Source organism: Heterodontus francisci, chromosome 6, assembly GCF_036365525.1.
Source record: "Heterodontus francisci isolate sHetFra1 chromosome 6, sHetFra1.hap1, whole genome shotgun sequence".
Lineage (NCBI taxonomy): Eukaryota > Metazoa > Chordata > Chondrichthyes > Heterodontiformes > Heterodontidae > Heterodontus > Heterodontus francisci.
In genome coordinates this window covers 47,760,921-47,782,236 of record NC_090376.1, presented here as the reverse complement: position 1 = coordinate 47,782,236, position 21,316 = coordinate 47,760,921, and the positions used below count along the sequence as shown (strand labels likewise).

Sequence of the window (21,316 nt, the reverse complement as noted above, 5' to 3'; positions counted from 1 at the left end):
AAATTGTCTCAAAGGTACACAGATAGTGTACAGTTGATTTTGAATAGCTTTTAAAGCCTGGTAATTGAACCGTGTTGTGAACATGTGGTGCAAGCTGACCAAAGCCAACTGCACATTCATAGATGCATTTAACAGGTATATGCTGAATGCTTATTTGTGCTCAGTGGGGGCAGCGAGTACAGGTGCAAGGAAATAAATACCAATGTACACCTTGGCATCACAATGAACTACATAAGGCACTAAGATAAATGTTACTACTTCAAATCCCAGTGTAGGCCTATACATTAGTTTCCTGTTTCAAAGCACTAAACAGATTCTTAGCACCATGCGTAGTCCTGATCTGAGGGTAGATTTTCAACTTATTGCACAAGTGCAAAGCTGGCATTATGATCAGCAGCCCATGGATATGAAAATCAGGCAGTTTCTCTAACAAGTGGTCAATCTGCGATGCCGGATTTAAGTTGTGCGACCAAGTTAAAAAAACTACACCATGGCGTTTTTACATTTCAGATGCGTTCAAGTGGATTTATAGATTTTAGAGAACAAGTGAATTGTTCAGTGATATTTTACAACACATTTATATTCACATAAAATTTGATAACACCTGGTGATGTTGGCTGCAAACTGAATAAAGGCAGTGCAAACCTGAAAAAGGAAGTTAGAACCCATTCCAATGATCATACCATAAATGCAAAGCTCGCCATGGGAAGAGTCCATGTTTTGCTAGACAGCTGAATGCATCTCTGGAGAAGGATTGAAGTAGCTGAATTGTTTAGCTGTGATGTCTCCATGGTCAAACAGGTTGCCACTGCACATTGTATAAGCTAATACATGAATAATTGCCACTGGCAGAGTACCATTGGTTCAATGGCATCCATGAAATCATACCTCCGGCACGAACAAATTCTTTGGAAAAATAGGGGAAAAGGTTGCCAAAAAGCAACGACTCATTATGGAAATTATTCAACTACTGGATGGAAATAGTTACCATTTGTAGTAGAAATTTCCCTGCATTATAAATGACTGGTTAAAGGAGCAGCTACAGCATTGGAGGACAGCTTTAAAGGTGGGTCTCCAAAAAAAAAAGGTAGCATTAATAACATTTCAAAAATGAAACGGAAGGAAACAAGATCTAAAAACAATTAGGTGGTTATTTTAAAATACATTTTTTCATCTTGTATCTACAGAATTCCAAAAAGGAAAACAAATACTGCAGTGCATGTTGCTAACAACCCTATCCAATTGCAGAACATAAGAACGCAAGAAATAGGAGGAGTAGGCCACATGCCCCTTCGAGCCTGCTCCTCCATTCAATAAGATCATGGCTGATCTTCTACCTCAAATCAACCTTCTCACGCTATCCCCATATCGATCTATCAATCTCTGTTTTGAATCTGAACAACCACGGTCAGCTGTGGCTCAGTTGGTAGCACACTTGCCTCTGAGTCAGAAGGTTGCGGACTCAAGTCCTACTCCAGGGCTTGAGTACAAAAATCTTGGCTGTTATGAAAGTGCTTCCATTGTCTGAGGACTCATTTAACGTGTGGAAATGGATTCATTTCGGAAGACTGAAAATTTCATAGATGCTGGACTTTGTTTTGTTACTGAAAGTTCACTGAAAGGATATGGAGAGGTCCTGTTTGAAAACAACCTTTACTGGATATCACATGCCTTAAGCTCAATAAACAACAGAAACTTTGGTGACTTGGGGGGAGATGTTACAGAGAAGTGACATGTCCAGATTTATGAGGGTCAGGAGGTGTTTTCGCTTTAAGATATTGTTTTGGTTCAGTTGGGATGGGGTGAGTGTTGAAAAGCAGTTGGTTTTGTAGCCTGCTGAAAAGAAACCCCCTGCTCATCTTTCCTGCACCTCTCCAAGAGACCCCGAGAAATCCATTGTGTCAGCTTCTCTTTCTCTACCTCTGACAAAAAACCCTGCGAATCCAGAGTGTGATATCTAAAACCCCTGATGCCACATTTCTCCTGGAAAGCCTACCAGACTATTTCTCGACATCTTCAGAACAAACTGCTTTTGAAAGGATCCCAGTGACCCATCTCTGTATACCCGGATGCCAGACCAAAAGAGACAACTGACATCATTCCATTTCTTCTCTTTTTTTCTTCAAGAATTAGCAAGTATTTGGCCAAAGTATTCCTTTTTTTTTAGTCTTTTTTTGTAAAAGATGTCTGCAGAGAGAATTTCTTTATATGTGTGCATGTGTGAGCGAGTGTGTGTGTGGGGGGTATTTAAAAAATGAATTTTCATATTTCAATCTGTGTGTTAGTGCTTTGCTTCATTACTGCATAAATCTTGTTTTATAATAAACTGATAATCTGTTGTTTATTAAAGAAATCTGGTTGATATATTTTATTTTGGGATAAAGAGTATATGATTGACCGTATTGGTATCTGGGTAAACATTTAAAATATATATTTTTTTTTATTCATTCATGGGATGTGGGCGTCTGCCCATCCCTAATTGCCCTTGAGAAGGAGGTGGTGAGCTGCCTTCTTGAAACGCTGCAGTCCATGTGGGGTAGGTACACCCACAGTGCTGTTAGGAAGGGAGTTCCAGGATTTTGACCCAGTGACAGTGAAGGAACGGCGATATAGTTCTAAGTCAGGATGGTGTATGACTTGGAGGGGAACTTGCAGGTGGCGGTGTTCCCATGCATTTGCTGCCCTTGTCCTTCTAGTTGGTAGAGGTCGCGGGTTTGGAAGGTGCTGTCTAAGGAGCCTTGGTGTGTTGCTGCAGTGCATCTTGTAGATGGTACACACTGCTGCTACTGTGTATCGGTGGTGGAGGGAGTGAATGTTTGTAGATGGGGTGCCAATCAAGCGGGCTGCTTTGTCCTGGATAGTGTCGAGCTTCTTGAGTGTTGTTGGAGCTGCAGTCATCCAGGCAAGTGGAGAGTATTCCATCACACATATGTTGTGACCTGTGGAGAAGTGGAACTAGAAAAGATGGCACACTCCTCCCGCCTTGGTCATAACACACCCCAGTGTAGTACTGAGGGAGTGCAATACTGTCAGAGGTGCTGTCTCTTAGATGAGATGTTAAACTGAGGCCCTGCCTGCTCTCTCAGGGTTTGTGTAGAAGATCTCCTGGTGCTATTTTTACCTCCCTAACAGCACTATTGGCATACCCGCACCAGATAGACTGCAGTGGTTCAAGAAGGCAGCTCACCACCACCTTCTCAACGGTAATTCGGGATGGGCAACAAATGCTGGCCTTGCCAGCAATGCTCACATCCCATGAAAGAATAAAAAAAAAATCCACATATCTCTGGGGTAGAGAATTCCAAAGATCCACAATCCTTTGAGTGAAGGAATTTCTCCTCATCTCAGTCCTAAATGGCTGACCCCCTTATTGAGACTGACTCTTAGTTTTTGACTTCACAGCCAGTGGAAACATCCTCCCAGCATCTACCCTGTCAAACCCCTTGAGAATTGTGTGTTTTTCAATTAGATCACCTCTCATTCTTCTAAATTCTAGGAAATATAGACCTAGTTTATTCAATCTCTCCTCATAGGACAACCCTCTTATCCCAGGAATATAAATATAAAGGAAGATAAAACACTCTCACATTTGAATTCAGCAGTAGTGCCAAGGAGTCCAAATAACTTTCATCTTTGTTTTCTTTTGCCAACTCTGACCTCGCCCCCACCCCCTGCCCAATTTTCTCTCCTCTCCCGAAGGCTTGGATGTCCTCAGTTGGACATTTCCACACTTTCCATCACCTAATTATTCGTTTGTGAGTACTGACATTGGATGTTAGCAGGATATCCAACAAAACAAGATCCTGGAGCTACACATATACCTCCAGCAAGAGTTGCTAGACAGCGATTAGGGGTGGGAAACCTCTTGGATTTTCAATGCCCTAAACAGATTGAGTTGGAACTAACTGTAGCCCCCTATCACTCTGCCAGCTGAGATTAGCTGACTCAGAAGAGCAGTTATTGAATCTGGGGTTTACAGCATCTGTGTGGCTCAGAGGCAAAAACCTCTGCTTTAATGAGGTTTTTACATAATCATGATAGTAGAGTTACGTACAGTTTAAAAAAAGATAGTTACTTGTTAAATGCCTAACTTAAGCAGTAAATAAATCTCAGCCATTACATTAGAAGCCTCTTCAACAGCTTTAACTGTGAACATTTGCTGAAGCTGAGGAGGAAAATGTTTTATTTTAATACTTTAAAAAAAATCTTTTGTACCGTTTTAAATAAAGTCACTTCTTTTAAATGCAGTTAGTAACTAGTCACTGCAGAGGATGTAGCAAAAAAAACACGGCTATTTAAAACACAAAAACGAACCTTGTTTACTGTACTGCTTACCTCATGATCAGACAAAGTTATTGGTGCCCAGCACATGCACTGAAATGTCACACAGTATTTATTAACAGTGGCCATCCACCTGATCCTTTATTTTCCTTTCTCTGTATCAAAATACAGCCCGTCTGGCAATCCTCAGCTACACTGAGCAAGGTCTGAAGGTTATGACTCATGTTGCTAATCCCATGACTGTACTTTTACCTCTACACTGTTCAAGAGCTTCAAAGTCAGATAGCTACAGTACACTGATAACACAATGCAAGAGCCTCTATGCACCACACATCAAAATACAAATTTAAAACTTAAAGATTTGCAGCAGCATACCACTTGCAATTGGTGCAAGGTTTTGTATTGGAGATAAAGATACACAGCATCCTGCTAGTCTGTGACACAACTTCATGAATTATTCTCTAATGTAATGGTGGCTATAAGACTTTATTGAACTTTGTGTCAACTCTCTCTAAATTTCAAGTCTCCAAGCCACACACTCCTTCACTGAGATCAACATCTAAATCTTCACTTATTAATATGCTGAACAAGCAAGATGTACAAGAGAATGATATGGATTTTTTTTTCTGTCCAGCACTTCTACAGCTAGTCACAGCTGAGAAATGGAACTGACAGAAGGTCATAAGCTACACTGTGTCTTGCATCACTGCCACAGCTCAAAGAGAAATCTGGTCAATTGCATTTAATGCTGACCCATGTTATATTATGAACTTTAAAAAATTTTGAGTTTTGCAATGGCTGAGTCAGTAGATATACCAGTTAGTGGGCTAGGTAAGATTGGCCAGGTGTCTCCCAGAATGGAGGATCAATCTACTGGGCATGAAGAGAGCAAAGTACTATTGCCTGTACGCGCCTGTACTCCTCCAGAGCTGCACTTGGTAGATAAATCCAAAATCCAACAATAACTGCTCAGACAACCCCCAAGCCTAATTCAAGCAGATAAACCCTTTGCAGTAGGAAATAAGAAGACAGCTGGCATTGTGGGACAATGCCTTGCTGCATCATAGAACATAGCACAGTACAGGCCCTTCGGCCCACAATGTTGTGCTGAACCTTTAACCTACTCTATGATCAAACTAACTACATACCCTTCATTCTACTATCATCCATGTACCTATCCAAGAGTCGCTTAAATGCCCCTAATGTATCTGCTTCTACTACCACCGCTGGCAGTGCATTCCACGCACCCACCACTCTCTGGGTAAAGAACCTACCTCTGACATCTCCCCGAAACCTTCCTCCAATCACCTTAAAATTATTCCCCCTGGTTATAGCCCTTTCCACCCTGGGAAAAAGTCTCTGGCTATCTACTCTATGCCTCTCAAGAAGCTCTATTTTCAATTCTTAATTCCTCATTTTCTATTCTTTATCATTGATCTGTTGGCAGATGGTACAGCTTTAATTTTGTGGAGAAACGACTTACACATACAATGTGCATTAATAGCAGTCCAGCCTGGCCGGCTCTGTTGTGCAGTGCTGTTCTCTTAGATTATGGGCTATAATGGTATTTCTGAAGCCCAGTTCAATTGCTCTTTGTTTGTCAGGGATAGCGTGTCATTATTCAGTTTGTATTCAACATGGCCTGTGATTAGTTGTGGCATTTAGTGCAGTGCAGTCGCTTTATAACATGCCTTGCAACAATGTAATACACAATGTGTTATATTCCTACATAATGATCCTTTCCAAGAGTCTTAAAAATTCTGTTATGTTTTATGCAGAGGTACTTAATTGTACAAGAAACGCTTAGGGAGACAGAACTGAGGCACAAGGAAAGTTAGTGGTGAAGGAATTCCTGAGATAGTTACTTCCTCTAATACTGCACAAAAAATTGCAAAAATGCGACAAAAGATCAACAGAACACACATTTACTTCTGTTAGCATTCACAGAAAAGTGAAATGACAGGATGTAGGGTTTGTTCGCAGGTGGCGTGAACCCTGTAAAGTTTTTTTTAAAATAACATATTGATCGTTGAATGTATGGTGCTGAGGTGGTCACATGATCAAATGTTAAGTGACTAAGCCTCCAGGAATACATCCCAACATATAAATTAGGATCAGTTTTGCGACCTTCCATGCGTTCTCAACTAGTTAACCTCAACTTGGGTGCCAAAGGGAACAACACAGTTGGCCTTAGGATTCCTGGGCAAGGACAAGGGCAGAGAGAAAAAAAACACGCAAAAAAAAAAAACAAAATCAGGTCCCAACTGCTAAATCACTGCCTCCTGCTGGCACGTGCATATGGACATAGGTTGGGTAAGGGTGGTTGGCTCTCAGCTACAAGGCTTCCACAGTCAAGCATCTTGTCGACACTGTTAAAGGTTGCTTCATGAATAATACAAGCACTTGTGGCATGATACCAGAGGGCAGCCAGCATCTGTTGAAACCTGCTGCAGCACAGAAGACCGTCTTCTGGACTGGAGGAGTACAAGTTAAAATTGGGAGTCAAAACGATGTCTCTTGTTCTCTTTGTCCTACTTTAATGGGACAAAGCAGAGTTCCAAAACGCTCTACAATTGCTGCTCAGTATAGGATAACACAAATGAGGGTTAGTGCATTAGCATGCATCAATATTTACTTATCTACCTCTTTACAAAACACTGGTCCATCAACACTTGAGAGATGAAAAAAAATCACTTTATTAACAGCAGTAGAGTTTGAATGGCAGTTAAGGCTGAAACCATTGCAATGAGACCTACCAAACCATGTGATTAACATTTCTGGCAATTCTTTGTTTAAAAAAATGTTCCACTTTTTTCCATTTGTCTGCACTGTTGGTCAGGCTGCGGAGGCATCATTCTTTCAGGCCAAGAGTAGCTCTGAGTCACTGAAAACAACTCTCCTCCTCATTTTCACTCCCTTCATGAGCTGCTTGCATTCCACGAACACCCTCCTGACAATACAATCAAGTGCAAGAGCATAGAAGTAGAAAACTGCAGGCCAAAAAAGCTGCTATTTTGTGGGCAAGCACTTTGAACCTCCCAACACACTGTGCCACCGTACCAACTCCAAGTTATATTGTTTAATAATATTTCATAATTCAGTTTTACTACTGTACATCATTGAACAATGATAAATACATTCCACTACCAGAGGAGGTAAGTTCAATCATTAAAGTTTAACAGAACTGATCTTATCAGAATAAATGAGATCGGTTCATATTTAATCACTGCCAACCACCTGTTCACAACATTGGTAAGTACTGTTTCACATGCAATGGTTACTGGGGACCTGCCTGTGTTTATACAGGTATTCATCATCTTGACATTGCACTGACATTTGCATTATGACATCAGAAAGCAAACTACTGTCTACCTGTCTACCAAAATAACACTGCATAATGTAAGAATCATTTTCCAATACTTAATTCTTAAAAACCTAATCTATTTTTGTAATCATTTTCTTTCTCTTAAAAAATTGAATGTTCACAGAACTATAGTTTCACATACAGCAGTACTCAATCCAAGTAACCATTTCTCATGTGACAGCCTCAGCAAGTGTGTTGGAGTTCACCAGTGGAGGAGCGTGTGCCGACTGTTATCGGAACAGATGACTTGTTGAATTCTGTTAGATGCAATGACTCTGGTTTCAAAGCTTGTTTTTCTTGAGACAGGCCTAACTTAAAAGTGAAACTAAAAACTTCTAGGGAAATTGAAACTGATTAGAACCAGATGACAGTCATTTGACCAGAGGCATGTGACTAGAGCTATCCAAGCTCAGATTTGAAGATTGCAGAGTTCAAGGAGGCCCAGGCTTTCTGGCAGCGAGTCTGCAGACAGAGAAAAATGATCCCCCGAGCTGGCTATTGGTAAATACAAGTTGTTGCAGCTGTTTTTGGTTATTTAAGGCAATACTGGTGGAGCTATGCCATCAAGACTGTTATGAGCAGAACTATGGAAGTTCTGGATGGGCATGCAGTTTTGGTGGAGATGGTACCTGTGGAGTTTGGAAGTGCAGGGGAACTGCTGTTGGGAGGAAAATCAGCGACTGCATCTAGGAAGACAGGATCTGAAGATCTACCTGAAAAGTTCAGAGAACTGAAGGACTTTGTGGCTGTAACTAGTGTCATATTTGCTGAGTGGACCACACAGTAAAATTCGTGAGATCTATCTTTGTTGCATCTGTTAATCAATGTGTAATCTGTAAACTATATTTATTATAGACTGTTAATTCATGTTTAATTTATATTGATTTTGGTTTGATTGCTAAAGTAAAATTTATCAAAGTGAAAACTTATCCTTATGGTTTTTCTATTGGGGTCAATTGGTAAATTCAATTCTTTTGGTTTGTTAATCTCCATGGGGATCATAACAGTAGGCTATTCACTCATGTGGTAGGGCACTAAAGCAGAACCAGCTCCAACTGTCAGCCTGCATGCGCACACATGAATACTTCTAGGAAAGGGAACTAGATAGTAATCCGAAATCCTGATTTAATCTTCCTCTCTCTATCCCAATTTGCTGCGGCAAAATAAATCTCCCCTGTGCTCAAGCCTGGGATCCACATGGACTATATAACTCAGCTGCTCTAGATAAACTGATGAGCCATCAGGAGAAACCCTAACCTATGGCATAAAAAATTTAAATATAAAATAGGTTAGATTTAATAGTGATTATGTTATTAAACAAATAATCCAGAGGTCTAGACTAATGATCCAGAGAACACGGACAGCATTTAATACTCTCCCTTGCGATGGGTTTGGAGGCTGAGAGAGAGCATAAAATCGGGTGGGCACCCCGCCACAATCTCACCTCTGCCAAAATTTAGTCCGGGGCGGGAAGGCGCATTAAGGCCTACTTGCGCTACAGCCAATTGAGGCGCTACAACCAATTGAGGCCCTAAACTTGGTAATTAACCCCCAATTGAAAGGCCTCTTCCCACCACAGCCGCAATTACCTGTGGGCGGCCCTGCCGCTACATGAGAAGCACGGCATGGAAAACCGTGTGCGGGCTGCTTCCCTGCACCGGGCGGTGAAGGCGGGTCCCTTGTTCAAAGGCACAGTGCCTGAACAAGGGATCCGGCACCAGGAAGGCGGGTGTGGGGGGAGGGGGGGCGGGAGGAACCGCTGAGGGCTATTCATCTCCCCTTGCTACCAACCCCCTCCCCCGTGAGCCCCCTCTCTCCCTAACCTACCATTAGCCTGTTTCCAGCGCCGCTCATCCGTGTCTGGCTGCTACAGCAACAGCCACTGCCTCCGCAGTAGCACTGCAGCTGCGGCCTCTGATTGGCCAGCAACTCTGCAAGGCTGAGTCTTCCAACGATGGGATCCTAAATCCTATGGAGAACCTAGCTGCTAGCAGAAAATTCCCTCAAGTTCAAATCCCACCGTGGCAGTTTAAGAATTTCAACCTATCTTAACAAAAAAAAAAGGAAATAAAAAGCTATGCATCAGTATTAGTGACAACAGAGCTTTTGAATTATTGTTACAATGCAATGCTAGGGATGGAAACCTGACATCCTTACCCAGTCAGGCCTCTATGAGATTTCGGTCCCATTCCAGTGTAGTTGACACTTAACTGCCCTCTGAAATTGCCTAGCAAGCCAATCCCATGCCTATGAATTATGTTGCTGGGTTACAACATGTGAATGAGGAAAAGAAGGCAAAAGATGAACCTTGGGGTGGAGGTGAACACATAGAAGAGGGAGAAGCCATTTTGGAGATGTCCTGGTTAAGTTAGGATAGGTGCAGGGAAAGCATTTAAAGTGCTCCTATAGAAGTGGGCCAATGAAGTGAGACAGTAAAGGAGGATGCAGCAGCATTGAATACTACAGAAAGGTCAAGGGGGACAAGATACAGTCGCAGTCACAAAGGATGCCACTGATTTTATCAATGCTGCAGACACACCAGAAGCTGAACTGACAAGGTTCCAACAAAAAATCTCAAAATGAAATTACAGCCTGTGGGCAGTAGTGGAATTTCTACTAGTAGTGCCACAAATAAATGCATTGGTGTTTGCTGAAGGCACGTCAAATCCTGCTGGTTTTGAGGCAGGAATGGTGCAGACAGGGAAGCCACACCGTTGCCACTGCATTTCCATCCTCCGCCATTTTAACTTGCCGTCAGGCATAGAAAGGCTACCTAATTTAAGTGGTAAAGTTGCATACTGATTACAACACTTGGATGCGTAAGATACTTTAACTGTAGGCCAAGTAACGGCCATGGCCAGAGAAGGCCCAGGTAAATGGAATTATTTCAACTTTTTAAAGGTTTCTTGTTGGTTAGGAGTGCTCCTCCTGGTCTCACAAGGATACTTCGGGCCTCCCCTACACCGACTTTCCCCCTCCCCCAGAGTTCTCCAATTTCTCTTCTCTCCTCCCCAACCCTCCATTCCTAGGGCTGTGGGGGCGGGGGGGGTGTGGTTATCCATGGGTCCTCAGCATCAGCCTGACCTTCCTTCCCTCGATTTTTGATTCCCACTAGCCATAAATGATTAGTTCCATTGACAGACTGGAAATCCTGGGGCTATTCTACTTAGATCAGAGAAGGAAAAGAGGAGATTTGACAGAAATGTTTAAAATCATGAAGGGTTTAGATAAAATAAACAGTGAAGCTCCTGCCATTGCTGACAGGTCAATAACTAGAGGGCACAGTTTTAAGGTGATTGGCGGAAGAAACAAGCAACATGAGGAAAAACTTCTTTTATGTAATGAGTGGTAGGGATTTGGAACGTATTGCTCGATAGGGTGACGGATACAGTTTCAATAGTAGCCTTCAGTGGGAAATTGGATAAATACATGAAGGAGAAAAAATTGCAGGGATATGGGGAAAGAGGAGAATGGGACTAACTAGGTTGCTCTGTGCAAGAGCTGGCACAGATGGACTGTGCTGTGTTATTCTAGGATTCTTTGATTCATGATTCATTCCTGCCAGTTTCAGATGGGAGTCAGTGTCACATTATAATGAGGCCCTGGAGTTAAAATTTCCCGGGCCTCACACTCCAGGTGGTTGGAGAGTTTGCTTAGTTAATATATGCTTATCTGGTTGCTCTCAGCTAGACTACAATCGGTCTCAGCACTTAGAGAATAGAGCAATGGACTTCAGCTCCTAAAAGCTGTCCAATGACCCTACTGGAAAATGCCTGTGTGAGGGTTTTGGATAAGGGTAGAATCCGACTCATCTATGATGCTCCTTCCAAAGAGAGAATTGTCTCCCAACAGATTGCCTAGGTTCACACTTGAGTGAAAAGTATCAGGACCTGTGGAACAGGAGTTTAGTTAAGTATTTAGAGGTATTTCATATTACAAATAGCACACTGAAATATAAAGTCAGTCAGTCAAGCATAAAAGATCCAGGTCAAAGTAAACAAAAAATCTTAGCCCACAACCTGATTTGCCGACTTCCTTTCTGGAACTAAATTTAAGCAATCAAATTGGGGAAGGAGGTAGTCCTGGTACTCAAAAGTTACTTTTTGCACTAAAACAATGAAATATCGATAACTTGCATCAAGCAACACAAACAACAGAAATACATGAATTTAATGCTGAAAAAAATTGAATTAGCAGATAATTTGAATTTGAAGAGCTTGTTAGAACTTTATTTTAGTCTATTTTACAACTTTAAAAAATATTATTTGCATAGAAAGGTTAATGGCCCAGACTTTGTAATGAACATAAAGGTGATATTATCGGTGCTCACCATCATAATGGAGGAAATCTGAAAGCAACTTCTGCAGTACGCAAATACACAGTTGAATGCAGAAATCCAGAAGCTGCTGTCAGATACCCTGCTCCACCAAAGGGTGTGCTGCTGTAGTCCTCACCAGTGGACTTGACATTGAAATGACTGCAACCGCATGAACTTGGGGGTACTTGCTCATTAGTTCTGCACTAAAAATGGCTGAAAGCTTTAGGGATGATGCATTCAGGAGTAAGCGTTTTGATGGCTTGATAATTACTGTTGAACCACCTCTTTGGTGAATGGAATTTTTCAAGGCTAATGTGGATTCTCATTCTCTAAGAAAATTAATGTTGGAGATTTTAATATACATCTTTTTCTCTTTTAAGTCTGTCTCTTATCTCTCTTCCTTAATCCCATGTGTATTTCCCAATCTTTAGTTCACTTTCTGTACGTCATTTAAATCTAATTTATAGTTCCTGTTTTGGACTCTGCATGTCTCGGTAAGCATACTTCAATCTGATTGGTTGAAGAGTCATGTCGCTCGTCATGTTCACAAATGCCAGAAATCCCACGTAGAAAGAGTGTCAAGCTGAAAGACACCCAATTAGAAGGAATCTCTGCTAATAAGCCCGCAAAATGTCCGTGGACAGCTGTGTGTGAGATAAAAGGCTCTGACAGCAAACTCCCTAATCATGCCATGAAGCAAAGTCATAAGGAAATAGCTTCTGGATTTAACAGAGCCAAACTTGGCTTTCATGCATCCAGAGAGGCCTGATCCAAATTTGGAGCATTCAACTTCCTGCCTCAACAAGGGAGGTACAGTAAATTTCTTCTGCAAACTTTTTTTTTGTAAATGGCTGCTAGTACATCCAAACTGTGAATTTAATGAAAAAAATCATGATGAGGAAATTGTGAAGAAGGATGGATCATGAAACATCAGGAAAAAAACCTATTGTTCTTTTTCCTTTTCACTGAGATTCCTTTTTGTTTCCTGTGCTGTTTGCTAGTTTGAACTGTCGGGGCTGAGCTCAATAGCCTGTCTTCCTAGTCCCTTTTTTAGCTGATATTGTAACAGTTCTCTCCCCTCAGGTACTGTTTCCCACCCATTCAAGTCTGCCATCATGAGTCCTCTCTTCAAAAAAAACCAACCCCTAACCCCTCTGTCCTTCCAAACTATCACCCTGTGCCTAAAATACTTGAATGTGCCCATGTTTCCTGGAACTCCATGTTTGAATCCCTCCAATCAGGTTTCCATCCCTGCCACAATAATGAAACAGCCCTTCAAAGTCACAAATGACATTTTATGCGACTGTGATCATGGTAAACTATCCTTCTCATCCTTTTCCAACATATCTGCACCCTTTCACACGTTTGACCACATCATTCCCCTCCAACATCCCTCCTCCGTTGTCTAGCTGGGTGGGACTGATCTTGCTTAGTTCCATTCTTATCTAATTGTAGCCAGAAAATCACTCTTTCCACTCCTGCACGATTACCTCGAGTCCCCCAAGGATCTACCTTGACAGCACAGTGACGCAGTGGTTAGCACCGCAGCCTCACAGCTCCAGCAACCCGGGTTCAATTCTGGGTACTGCCTGTGTGGAGTTTGCAAGTTCTCCCTGTGTCTGCGTGGGTTTCCTCCGGGTGCTCCGGTTTCCTCCCACAGCCAAAAGACTTGCAGGTTGATAGGTAAATTGGCCATTAGCAATTGCCCCTAGTATAGGTAGGTGGGAGGGAAATATAGGGACAGGTGGGGATATGTGGTAGGAATATAGAATTAGTGTGGGATTAGTATAGATGGGTGGTTGATGGTCGGCACAGACTCGGTGGGCCGAAGGGCCTCAGTGCTGTATCTCTAAATAAAATAAAAAATAAATAAATACCCTTGGTCCCCTATTTTTCACTGACATGCTCTCCCTCGGCTACATCATCCGAAAACATGTCACGTTCCACTTGTAAACTGACGTCACCCAGCCCTACTTCACCAACACCTCTCTCAACCCCTGCACACCCTCTAAATTGTCAGACTGCTTGTCCGACATCCAGTACTGGATGAGTAGGTATGTCCTCCAATTAAATACTGGGAAGACCAAAGCCATTCTATTCGGCCTCTGCCACAAACTCCTTTCCCTAGCCACCAACTATATCCTTCTCCCTGACAACTGTCTGAGGTTGAACCAGGCTATTCGCAATTCTGATGTCATATTTGACCCCAAGCTTTCAACCACATATCCACAACATTCACCAAGATCGTCTACATACTGCTGCTTAGAACTGATGAGTAATTCATCCAGCAATCATTAATACTTTGACCAAGTAAATCTTAAATAGGGTCCAGGAAAAAATGTGTATCCTGACTGATTTGCAGATCAAACTATCTGGCTTGCAGACAACCAGTCTTCACTATCTATTTTGAAATTTTCTCAGAAGACAGCATCCATTTCTAGTTATCAAATCCTGGTTCTGATGATACAGTTTCTTGCTGAAATGTAGTTCCATGAACACGGACAACCTACGCTATCTTGCTTAATTCATAATTTACAGCACTAGAAATTTTCAGCAAACAGCACAGCCAAATTAATCCAATTCTCATCTGATGCTCACAGGTATGATTGCGCTTGTAGCAGAGCTCGCTGGATAATGATCAGGAGCAGGAACTTTCCAGCCTTGCAATGCATTATTACAAAGCATCTTTGACAACAACTTGCATTTATACAGTGCCTTTAACATAGTAAGATGACCCAAGGTGCTTCACAAGAGTGTTAGCAAACAAAATTCAACACCAAAGTACATAGGGGATATTAGGACAGATAACCAAAGGCTTGATCAAAAAGGTAGGTTTTAAGAAATGTCTTAAAGGAGGAGAGAGAAGCAGAGTCACAGGGAGGTTTAGGGATGGAATTCAAGCTTAGGGTCTTGGCAGCTGAAAGCACGGCCACCGATGGTGGAGTGATTTTACAGGATGCTGAAGAGCCAGAATTGGAGGAGTGCAGGGATTTGAAAACAAAAATGAGAATTTTAAATTTAGTTTTGCCGGACTGGGAGTCAGAGTAGTGAGCATAGAGGTGATGGACGAACTGAACTTGCTGCGAGTAAGGAAACGGACAGCGGAGTTTTGGCTAACATCAAGTTTACAGATGGGAGAACCTGGGAGACCAGCCAGGCACGCATTTGGAATAATCAAGTCAAAAGGTAACAAAGGTATTGATGAGCATTTCAGCAGCACATGAGCTGAGGCAGGGGCTGAACTCAATAGCCTTTCCTTTCTGGCCCCTATGTTAGCTTATCTTGTAACAGTTCTCTTCCCTCAGGTACTGTTCCCCACTCATTCAAGTCAGGCCAGGTGGTTTGATCTGCAAATTAGTCAGGATACATGCTTTTTCCTTGATCCTATTTAAGACTTACCTGGTCAAAATATTAATGATTGCTGGATGAACTGCTCATCAGCTGTTCTAAGCAGTAGTATGCTCCATTGTTTCTAGTTGATAGCTCTATGTCCAGGTCTCTTTGGCCTGGAATATATACTGAAAAATTCTCTCAATACTTTTATCCCTATTGCAAGATCTGAAAACAAGACAAACGTATTTGGAGGAAGTCCAAACCATAACACAGGAAAAATTAAGTAAATATATTACAAAAAAGTCTTGTTAAAAAAATGTTTTCCAGAGAAAAGATAAACTAGGTTCCTTAACCAATTTTACTATTTTTTAATTCCTCCTCCAATTTTTTTATGCTGCTTTCCTGACAGCATTGACAAGCTAGAATACAGTTCCATAGCAATACATCATCTAAGTAGCCGCTCTTCATATGTGAGACTTAATGGTGAGTATTGGCAGGCTACGTAACCAGGGGATAACAGTCAAGCTCAGTTTTCCTTCTCATCTGATGTTCAAAACGGGTCATTTCCCAGCAAGAGTATAACAAACAGAAGCCCTGATTGATCATTCCCCTCAGTTTAAATATTTGCACAGTAACTGAATTAAAATTTTCAAAATACAAAATAGTATCTTCATTTATGCAAGTGCTTTATGATCTTGTATCCTGAATCACCCATCTATGCACCTCTGGCAGATATAATTTTTAAAATACCTCATGAAAAAGCTGCTAGCATTTGAGAGTTGACAGTGAACTGTACAATTTGATTCTAATTGTGAAAAAAATTCTACTTGAATCAGAATTCTACATTGTGTTTGGAATAATACCAACGAATGTTTGTTCAAATTCAATATTGCAATTGTGCTTTATTCTTAATTAATTGAATGAAATAAGATATTGCAATTTAATGGACATTTATGTCATCTCTCAATGATAGCAGCATGAGGTAATATTTCTATTGCAAATTACATCCCATTTTCACTAAATAATGACATAACACAATCAACCAGCAGAGGGCAAAACAGAATCAAATTTCAGAATGCCTTCCTTGACTGTTCACCGATCTGTGAAGATGAAGCTCCACACTAGTGCACTTTAAATCACAGTTGCACTCTTGATACATAATAAATATAAAACAGTCAGTAGCACCAATATCTTAAACAGTCGCTAGACTCCACTTTATTCCTCCAGCTGACAACGACAGCCTTAGCACTATATCATTTTCCTGATCACCACCCAAACACCTACATCTCAGGGGCTCAACTTTAGCAAATCTACAAGCAGATGTCTAACCATTATGTCATGTACCACTGATATAAAAAAAAGGCTGCATTTGCTGACAATGCAACCACAAGGTGGCGCTGTACTCGCGCATGCGCAAATGCAGCCTCATCAACTGAAACGTCACTGTCTGCGACGTTCAGGCAGCTGCCAGGATTTAAAGATGGCGTGCTTCAATTTATCACAGAAAAACAACTTCAACCCATGGCAGCACACAATAGACATGCTTGATACTTGGAGAACATTGCGCTGTTTAAAGTCTCATCAGAAGGACAGCACCTCCGACAGTGCTGCACACCCTCTGCAATTCTGTGAGGCTTCAGTGCCATTCCGCTCTCCAGCCGCTCGCTCCCCGCATCCCCCCCCTCCAATCCCGCATCTCTCCAGAATCTAGCTCTAGGCCGTGGGACGTCTCCCTCCTCTCGGCCACTCGCTCCTACATCGCCCCATCATCCCTTATGGCCTGTTTTGCTTCTTCGGGCAGAGCGAGTGGCCAAGAGGAGGGTAGCAGCCTGCAGCCTAGAGTAAACGTCTGGAGGGATTGGGGGGGGGGGGGTGGGGGGGGTGGTGGGGATGTGGGGAGCGAGCGGCCGGAGAGTAGGAGGGGGAAGCGAGGAGCGAGCAGCCTGGAGTGAGTGGTCAGGAGGTGGGCGCAGAGAGTATTTTTCTGCACATGCGTCAGTTAGTCCTGGCAAGGCAAAACGTAAGCTGTGCATGCGCAGCAACTCAGAGGGAAGGAGACCGTTTGCGCATGTGCGCAGCTTGGAGCGCGCTGATGATGTCAGCGAGCCGCTGCGTTGTCAAGAATCACTTTGAAAAAAAAAAGTGAACTGGAAGAACAGCATCAGTTTTGTTGCAAAATATATGAACACAATCTAACAACCTGTGAGATTCTACATAGTTCTCTAGTGTGGTATACTAAAGTCAAATGGGCAATGTGCTTGATAACAGCCAAGAATAACTAATTTTTGAAGGATGAGAATTGCAGGCAGAAAGAAGATGCGACTTTAGGATCTTGCTCTGTTACAGAAATCAAAATTCATAACAATCTCATGTGAACACGGTGCAGATAACCTTAGCATACAATAGAATTTAGATTAAAAGGTATTACATGTACCTCAAAAGCTGGACATAAACCAAGCAAATATTCACAATTATGTTAGCTAGTGCCCTCTTCTGGAAGGAACTGAGAGAGATTAGAACGTGGAAATTTACATCAATGACTAGCATTATCTGGAACTGCCAAGGGTAGGAAATACATCCAAGAAGAAAATCAGACAGGTAAGCAGCCAATGAAATTTCTTGTATCTCCGCTGAGCGAGTACCTGTCCCTGTAGGCATGAGGTCCACTGACAGTGGGAAGAGGTCACAAAGCATGTGAATGCCATCAGCTTAACAGCAAATACTTGGCTACAATGCTGGAAAAAGTTCAAGGAGCTCATAAGTGTTATCAAGATAAGAATACTGTTCTCTCACTTGCATCTCAACCACTTTTAACCTCACTACTCACAATACTGACAATACTCCTCAATCTTACCTCCCTTCTGCACACCTCACGTGATAGACCGCATACCAGCTATTCCACCATGATATTCACTAAGGCTCTTTCGACAGTACCTTCCAAACCCACGACCTCTACCAACTAGAAGGACAAGGGCAGCACCACCACCTGCAAGTTTCCCTTCAAGCCACATTCAGACTTGGAACTATATCTCCGTTCCTTCACTGTCACTGGGTCTAAAGCCTGAAATGTCCTTCCTAACAGCACTGTGGGTGTACCTACACCCCATGGGACTACATGGGTTCAAGGCAGCAGCTCACCACCACCTTCTCAAGGGCAATCAGGGATGGGCAATAAATGCTGGCCTCATCTGTGACACCCACATCCCCTGAAAGAATAAAAAAAGATAAAGCACATTCTCTGAACCTTCACATGCCTTCCCTTTTTTTGAAGGGGAATCTGTACCAGTAAGCTGACAGCGACGGAGGAAAGAGTCCGTCTGCACAATCTCTCCAGCTCTAAGATACCATGCAGGCCAGAGGCAAGGGGAGAGTCATAGCTATTGTGACTGGCAACAGTGGAAGAGATGTGTAGGATTTCTTCGACACCTTATTCTCTATGTCACAGACTAAAAGCTAAGCCATGCCCCTCTCTTTCATTTCAGGTACTGAAGTTGTGGAAGCCCTTGTACCAGTGGAGGCTAGCCCATAGAAGATGCACCATTAACGTGATCTCACCCTCACATGCAACATCTGAGTGAGACGATGGCATAACACATACTTTAGCGACTTAGTTAAAGGAGATGTCTTCATGTGGTGAATTACTGGGCATAAGTGCACAGGAGCTAGGACCGGGGGATAGGATGCCATAAGTGCCAGTCTGCCCAAGGGAGAGACTGCATACTAGATTTGCTGAGAGGACTCAGATGCTGATTTTGAGGGTCTATTGCACGAAAGAAGGCTGAGGGGCATATACCATAAATTTCTAGTTGCACTGCCTCAGTGAGCTTTTGCAAAATGTCGTAAAGCATGGAGGAGTCCAGCTCCAACTTGCGTCAAGACTTCAAGTAGAGCATAGACGACATTATGTCCAACATGGAGAGAATGCTCAGCTCCAACACCATCACAGTGGCACCCCTATTATAGATCCTCTGTTGACAGTTCTCTCTGCTGCCATGGAAGCTCAGCCAACTTCAATCTTGGCTTTGGGGGATCAGGTTGACACGGCCTTCCGGGGCGTCACCTCAATCTTATACTCTGTTCTCGTGCAGAACCGTAGGAATGCTGAGATGCAGATCCAGGAGAGTGGCCTTGGCGCCATGGAAGAGAAACATGCCGCCCACCACATACTACACCAGTACTCTTGTTAGTGCCAAACAGCCAGCTTGGCCAGACTGCCCCAGCCCACACCTCAATGCTGCAATCTGCAGCCGTGCCCTTATGGCCCAGAACATTGTGCCACATGAGCACCATTAGTTTGTTAGTTTCCAAAAGAATCAGCACCAGTTAATAAAAAAATCAATTACATAAATATAAATTATAAGCAATTTAATTCACATCCTTGAACATAATCACATCCAATAATTTCATTTCAGGTGAATTTTCATACAGAAAAATTGTTTGTCTGGGTAAACAAATGCACCCTGCCACTAGACCACTATTGAATCATAAAATGTTATAATACAGTCTGATTACTGTCATTTTTCACACCCTTTATCCTTTTTTTAATCCTTTTCAAATAATTATCCACTTCCCTTTTAAAAGTTATTATGAATTCTACTTCCTTAGTACAGCATTGTGTGTCCTGATAATTGTGTAAATAAATTATTCCTTACCTCTCCCTTCATTATTTGAAGATCTTAAATTTATTTCCTTTAATTACCAACTCCCCAGTGAAATATTTTTCTTGGTTTATCAATCTGATTAAAAACCTTTATAATTTTGAACATCTCCATCAAATCTCCTCGGCCATCTCTAATGAATACATTATGTACTCTCCTAACTAAAGCTTGCCTTTTCTGGTAATGTCTTCTGTATCCTCTCCATGGCTTTGATATACTTCCTAAAGTAGTGCCTCCAAAACTGGATACCATATTCTACTTGTGGCTAACCATTAGATAACTACATAAGAACATAAGAAATTGCAGAAGTAGACCACACAGCCCGACGAGCCTGCTCTGCCATTCAAAATGATCATGGCTGATCTTAGGCCTCAACTCCATTTTCCTGCCTGCTCCCCATATCCCTAGATTCACTGAGACACCAAAACTTTGTCTATCTCAGCCTTAAATATATTCAATGATGGTGCATCCACAACCCTTTTGGGTAGAGAATTCAAAAGATTCACAACACTTTCAGTGAAGAAATTTCTCATCTCAGTCCCAAATGATCGGCCCCTTATCCTGAAACTTGGCCTCCTTGTTCTAGATTCCCCAGCCCCAGGGGAAACAATGTCTCAGTGTAGACCCTGTCAAGCCCCCTCAGAATCTTGAATGTTTCAATGAGATCACCTCTCACTCTTCTAAACTCTAGAGAATATAGACCCAATTTACTCAGCCTATCATAGGACAAACCTCTCATCCCAGGGGCCAATCTAGTGAACCTTCACTGTACTGCCTCCAATGCAAGTATATCCTTCCTTAGATATGGAGACCAAAATTGCACACAGTATTCCAGGTGTGGCCTCACCAAAGCCCCGTACAATTGTAGCAAGATGACTTTATTCCTATACTCCAATCCCCTTGCAATAAAGGTCAACATGCCATTAGATTTCCTAATTGCTTGCTGTACCTGCATGCTAGCTTTTTGTGTTCCTTGCATGAGTTCACCCAAGTTTTTCCGAACATCAACACTTTACAGTTTCACACCTTTTAAAAATATTCTGCTTTTCTATTTTTACTATCAAAGTGAATAACCTCAAACTTCCACACATTACACTCCATCTGCCATCTTGTTGCCCACTCTTAGAACCTGTCTATATATCTTTGCAGGCTCTCTGTGTCCTCCTCAAAGCTAGCATTTCCACCTAGCTTTGTATCATTAGCAAACTTGGATGCATTATTCTCAATCTCTTCGTCCAAGTCATTAATATGGACTGTGTATAGTTAAGGGCCCCAGCACTGATCCATGGGGCACACAGCCTGCCAACTTGAAAATTCCCCATTTATCCCTACTCTCTGCTTCCTGTTCATTAGCCAATCTTC

The 21,316-nt window shown here is 42.2% G+C and overlaps 1 protein-coding gene across 15 annotated transcripts in view; it reads right to left on the bottom strand.

Moving 5' to 3' along the window:
- The window catches only part of LOC137371289 (spermatogenesis-associated protein 13-like), a 413,876-nt gene that overhangs the window by 94,578 nt on the left and 297,982 nt on the right, over positions 1-21,316 (bottom strand). Inside the window, exon 1 of one of the 15 annotated variants that reach the window (XM_068033625.1) lies at positions 4,336-4,405. The exons of the other annotated variants lie outside the window; for them this stretch is intronic. Coding sequence (XP_067889726.1) covers positions 4,336-4,371 — 36 coding nt within the window. The 5' untranslated portion in view covers positions 4,372-4,405. Of the gene's footprint in view, positions 1-4,335; positions 4,406-21,316 lie in introns of those variants that run through there. 15 annotated transcript variants of the gene reach the window in all.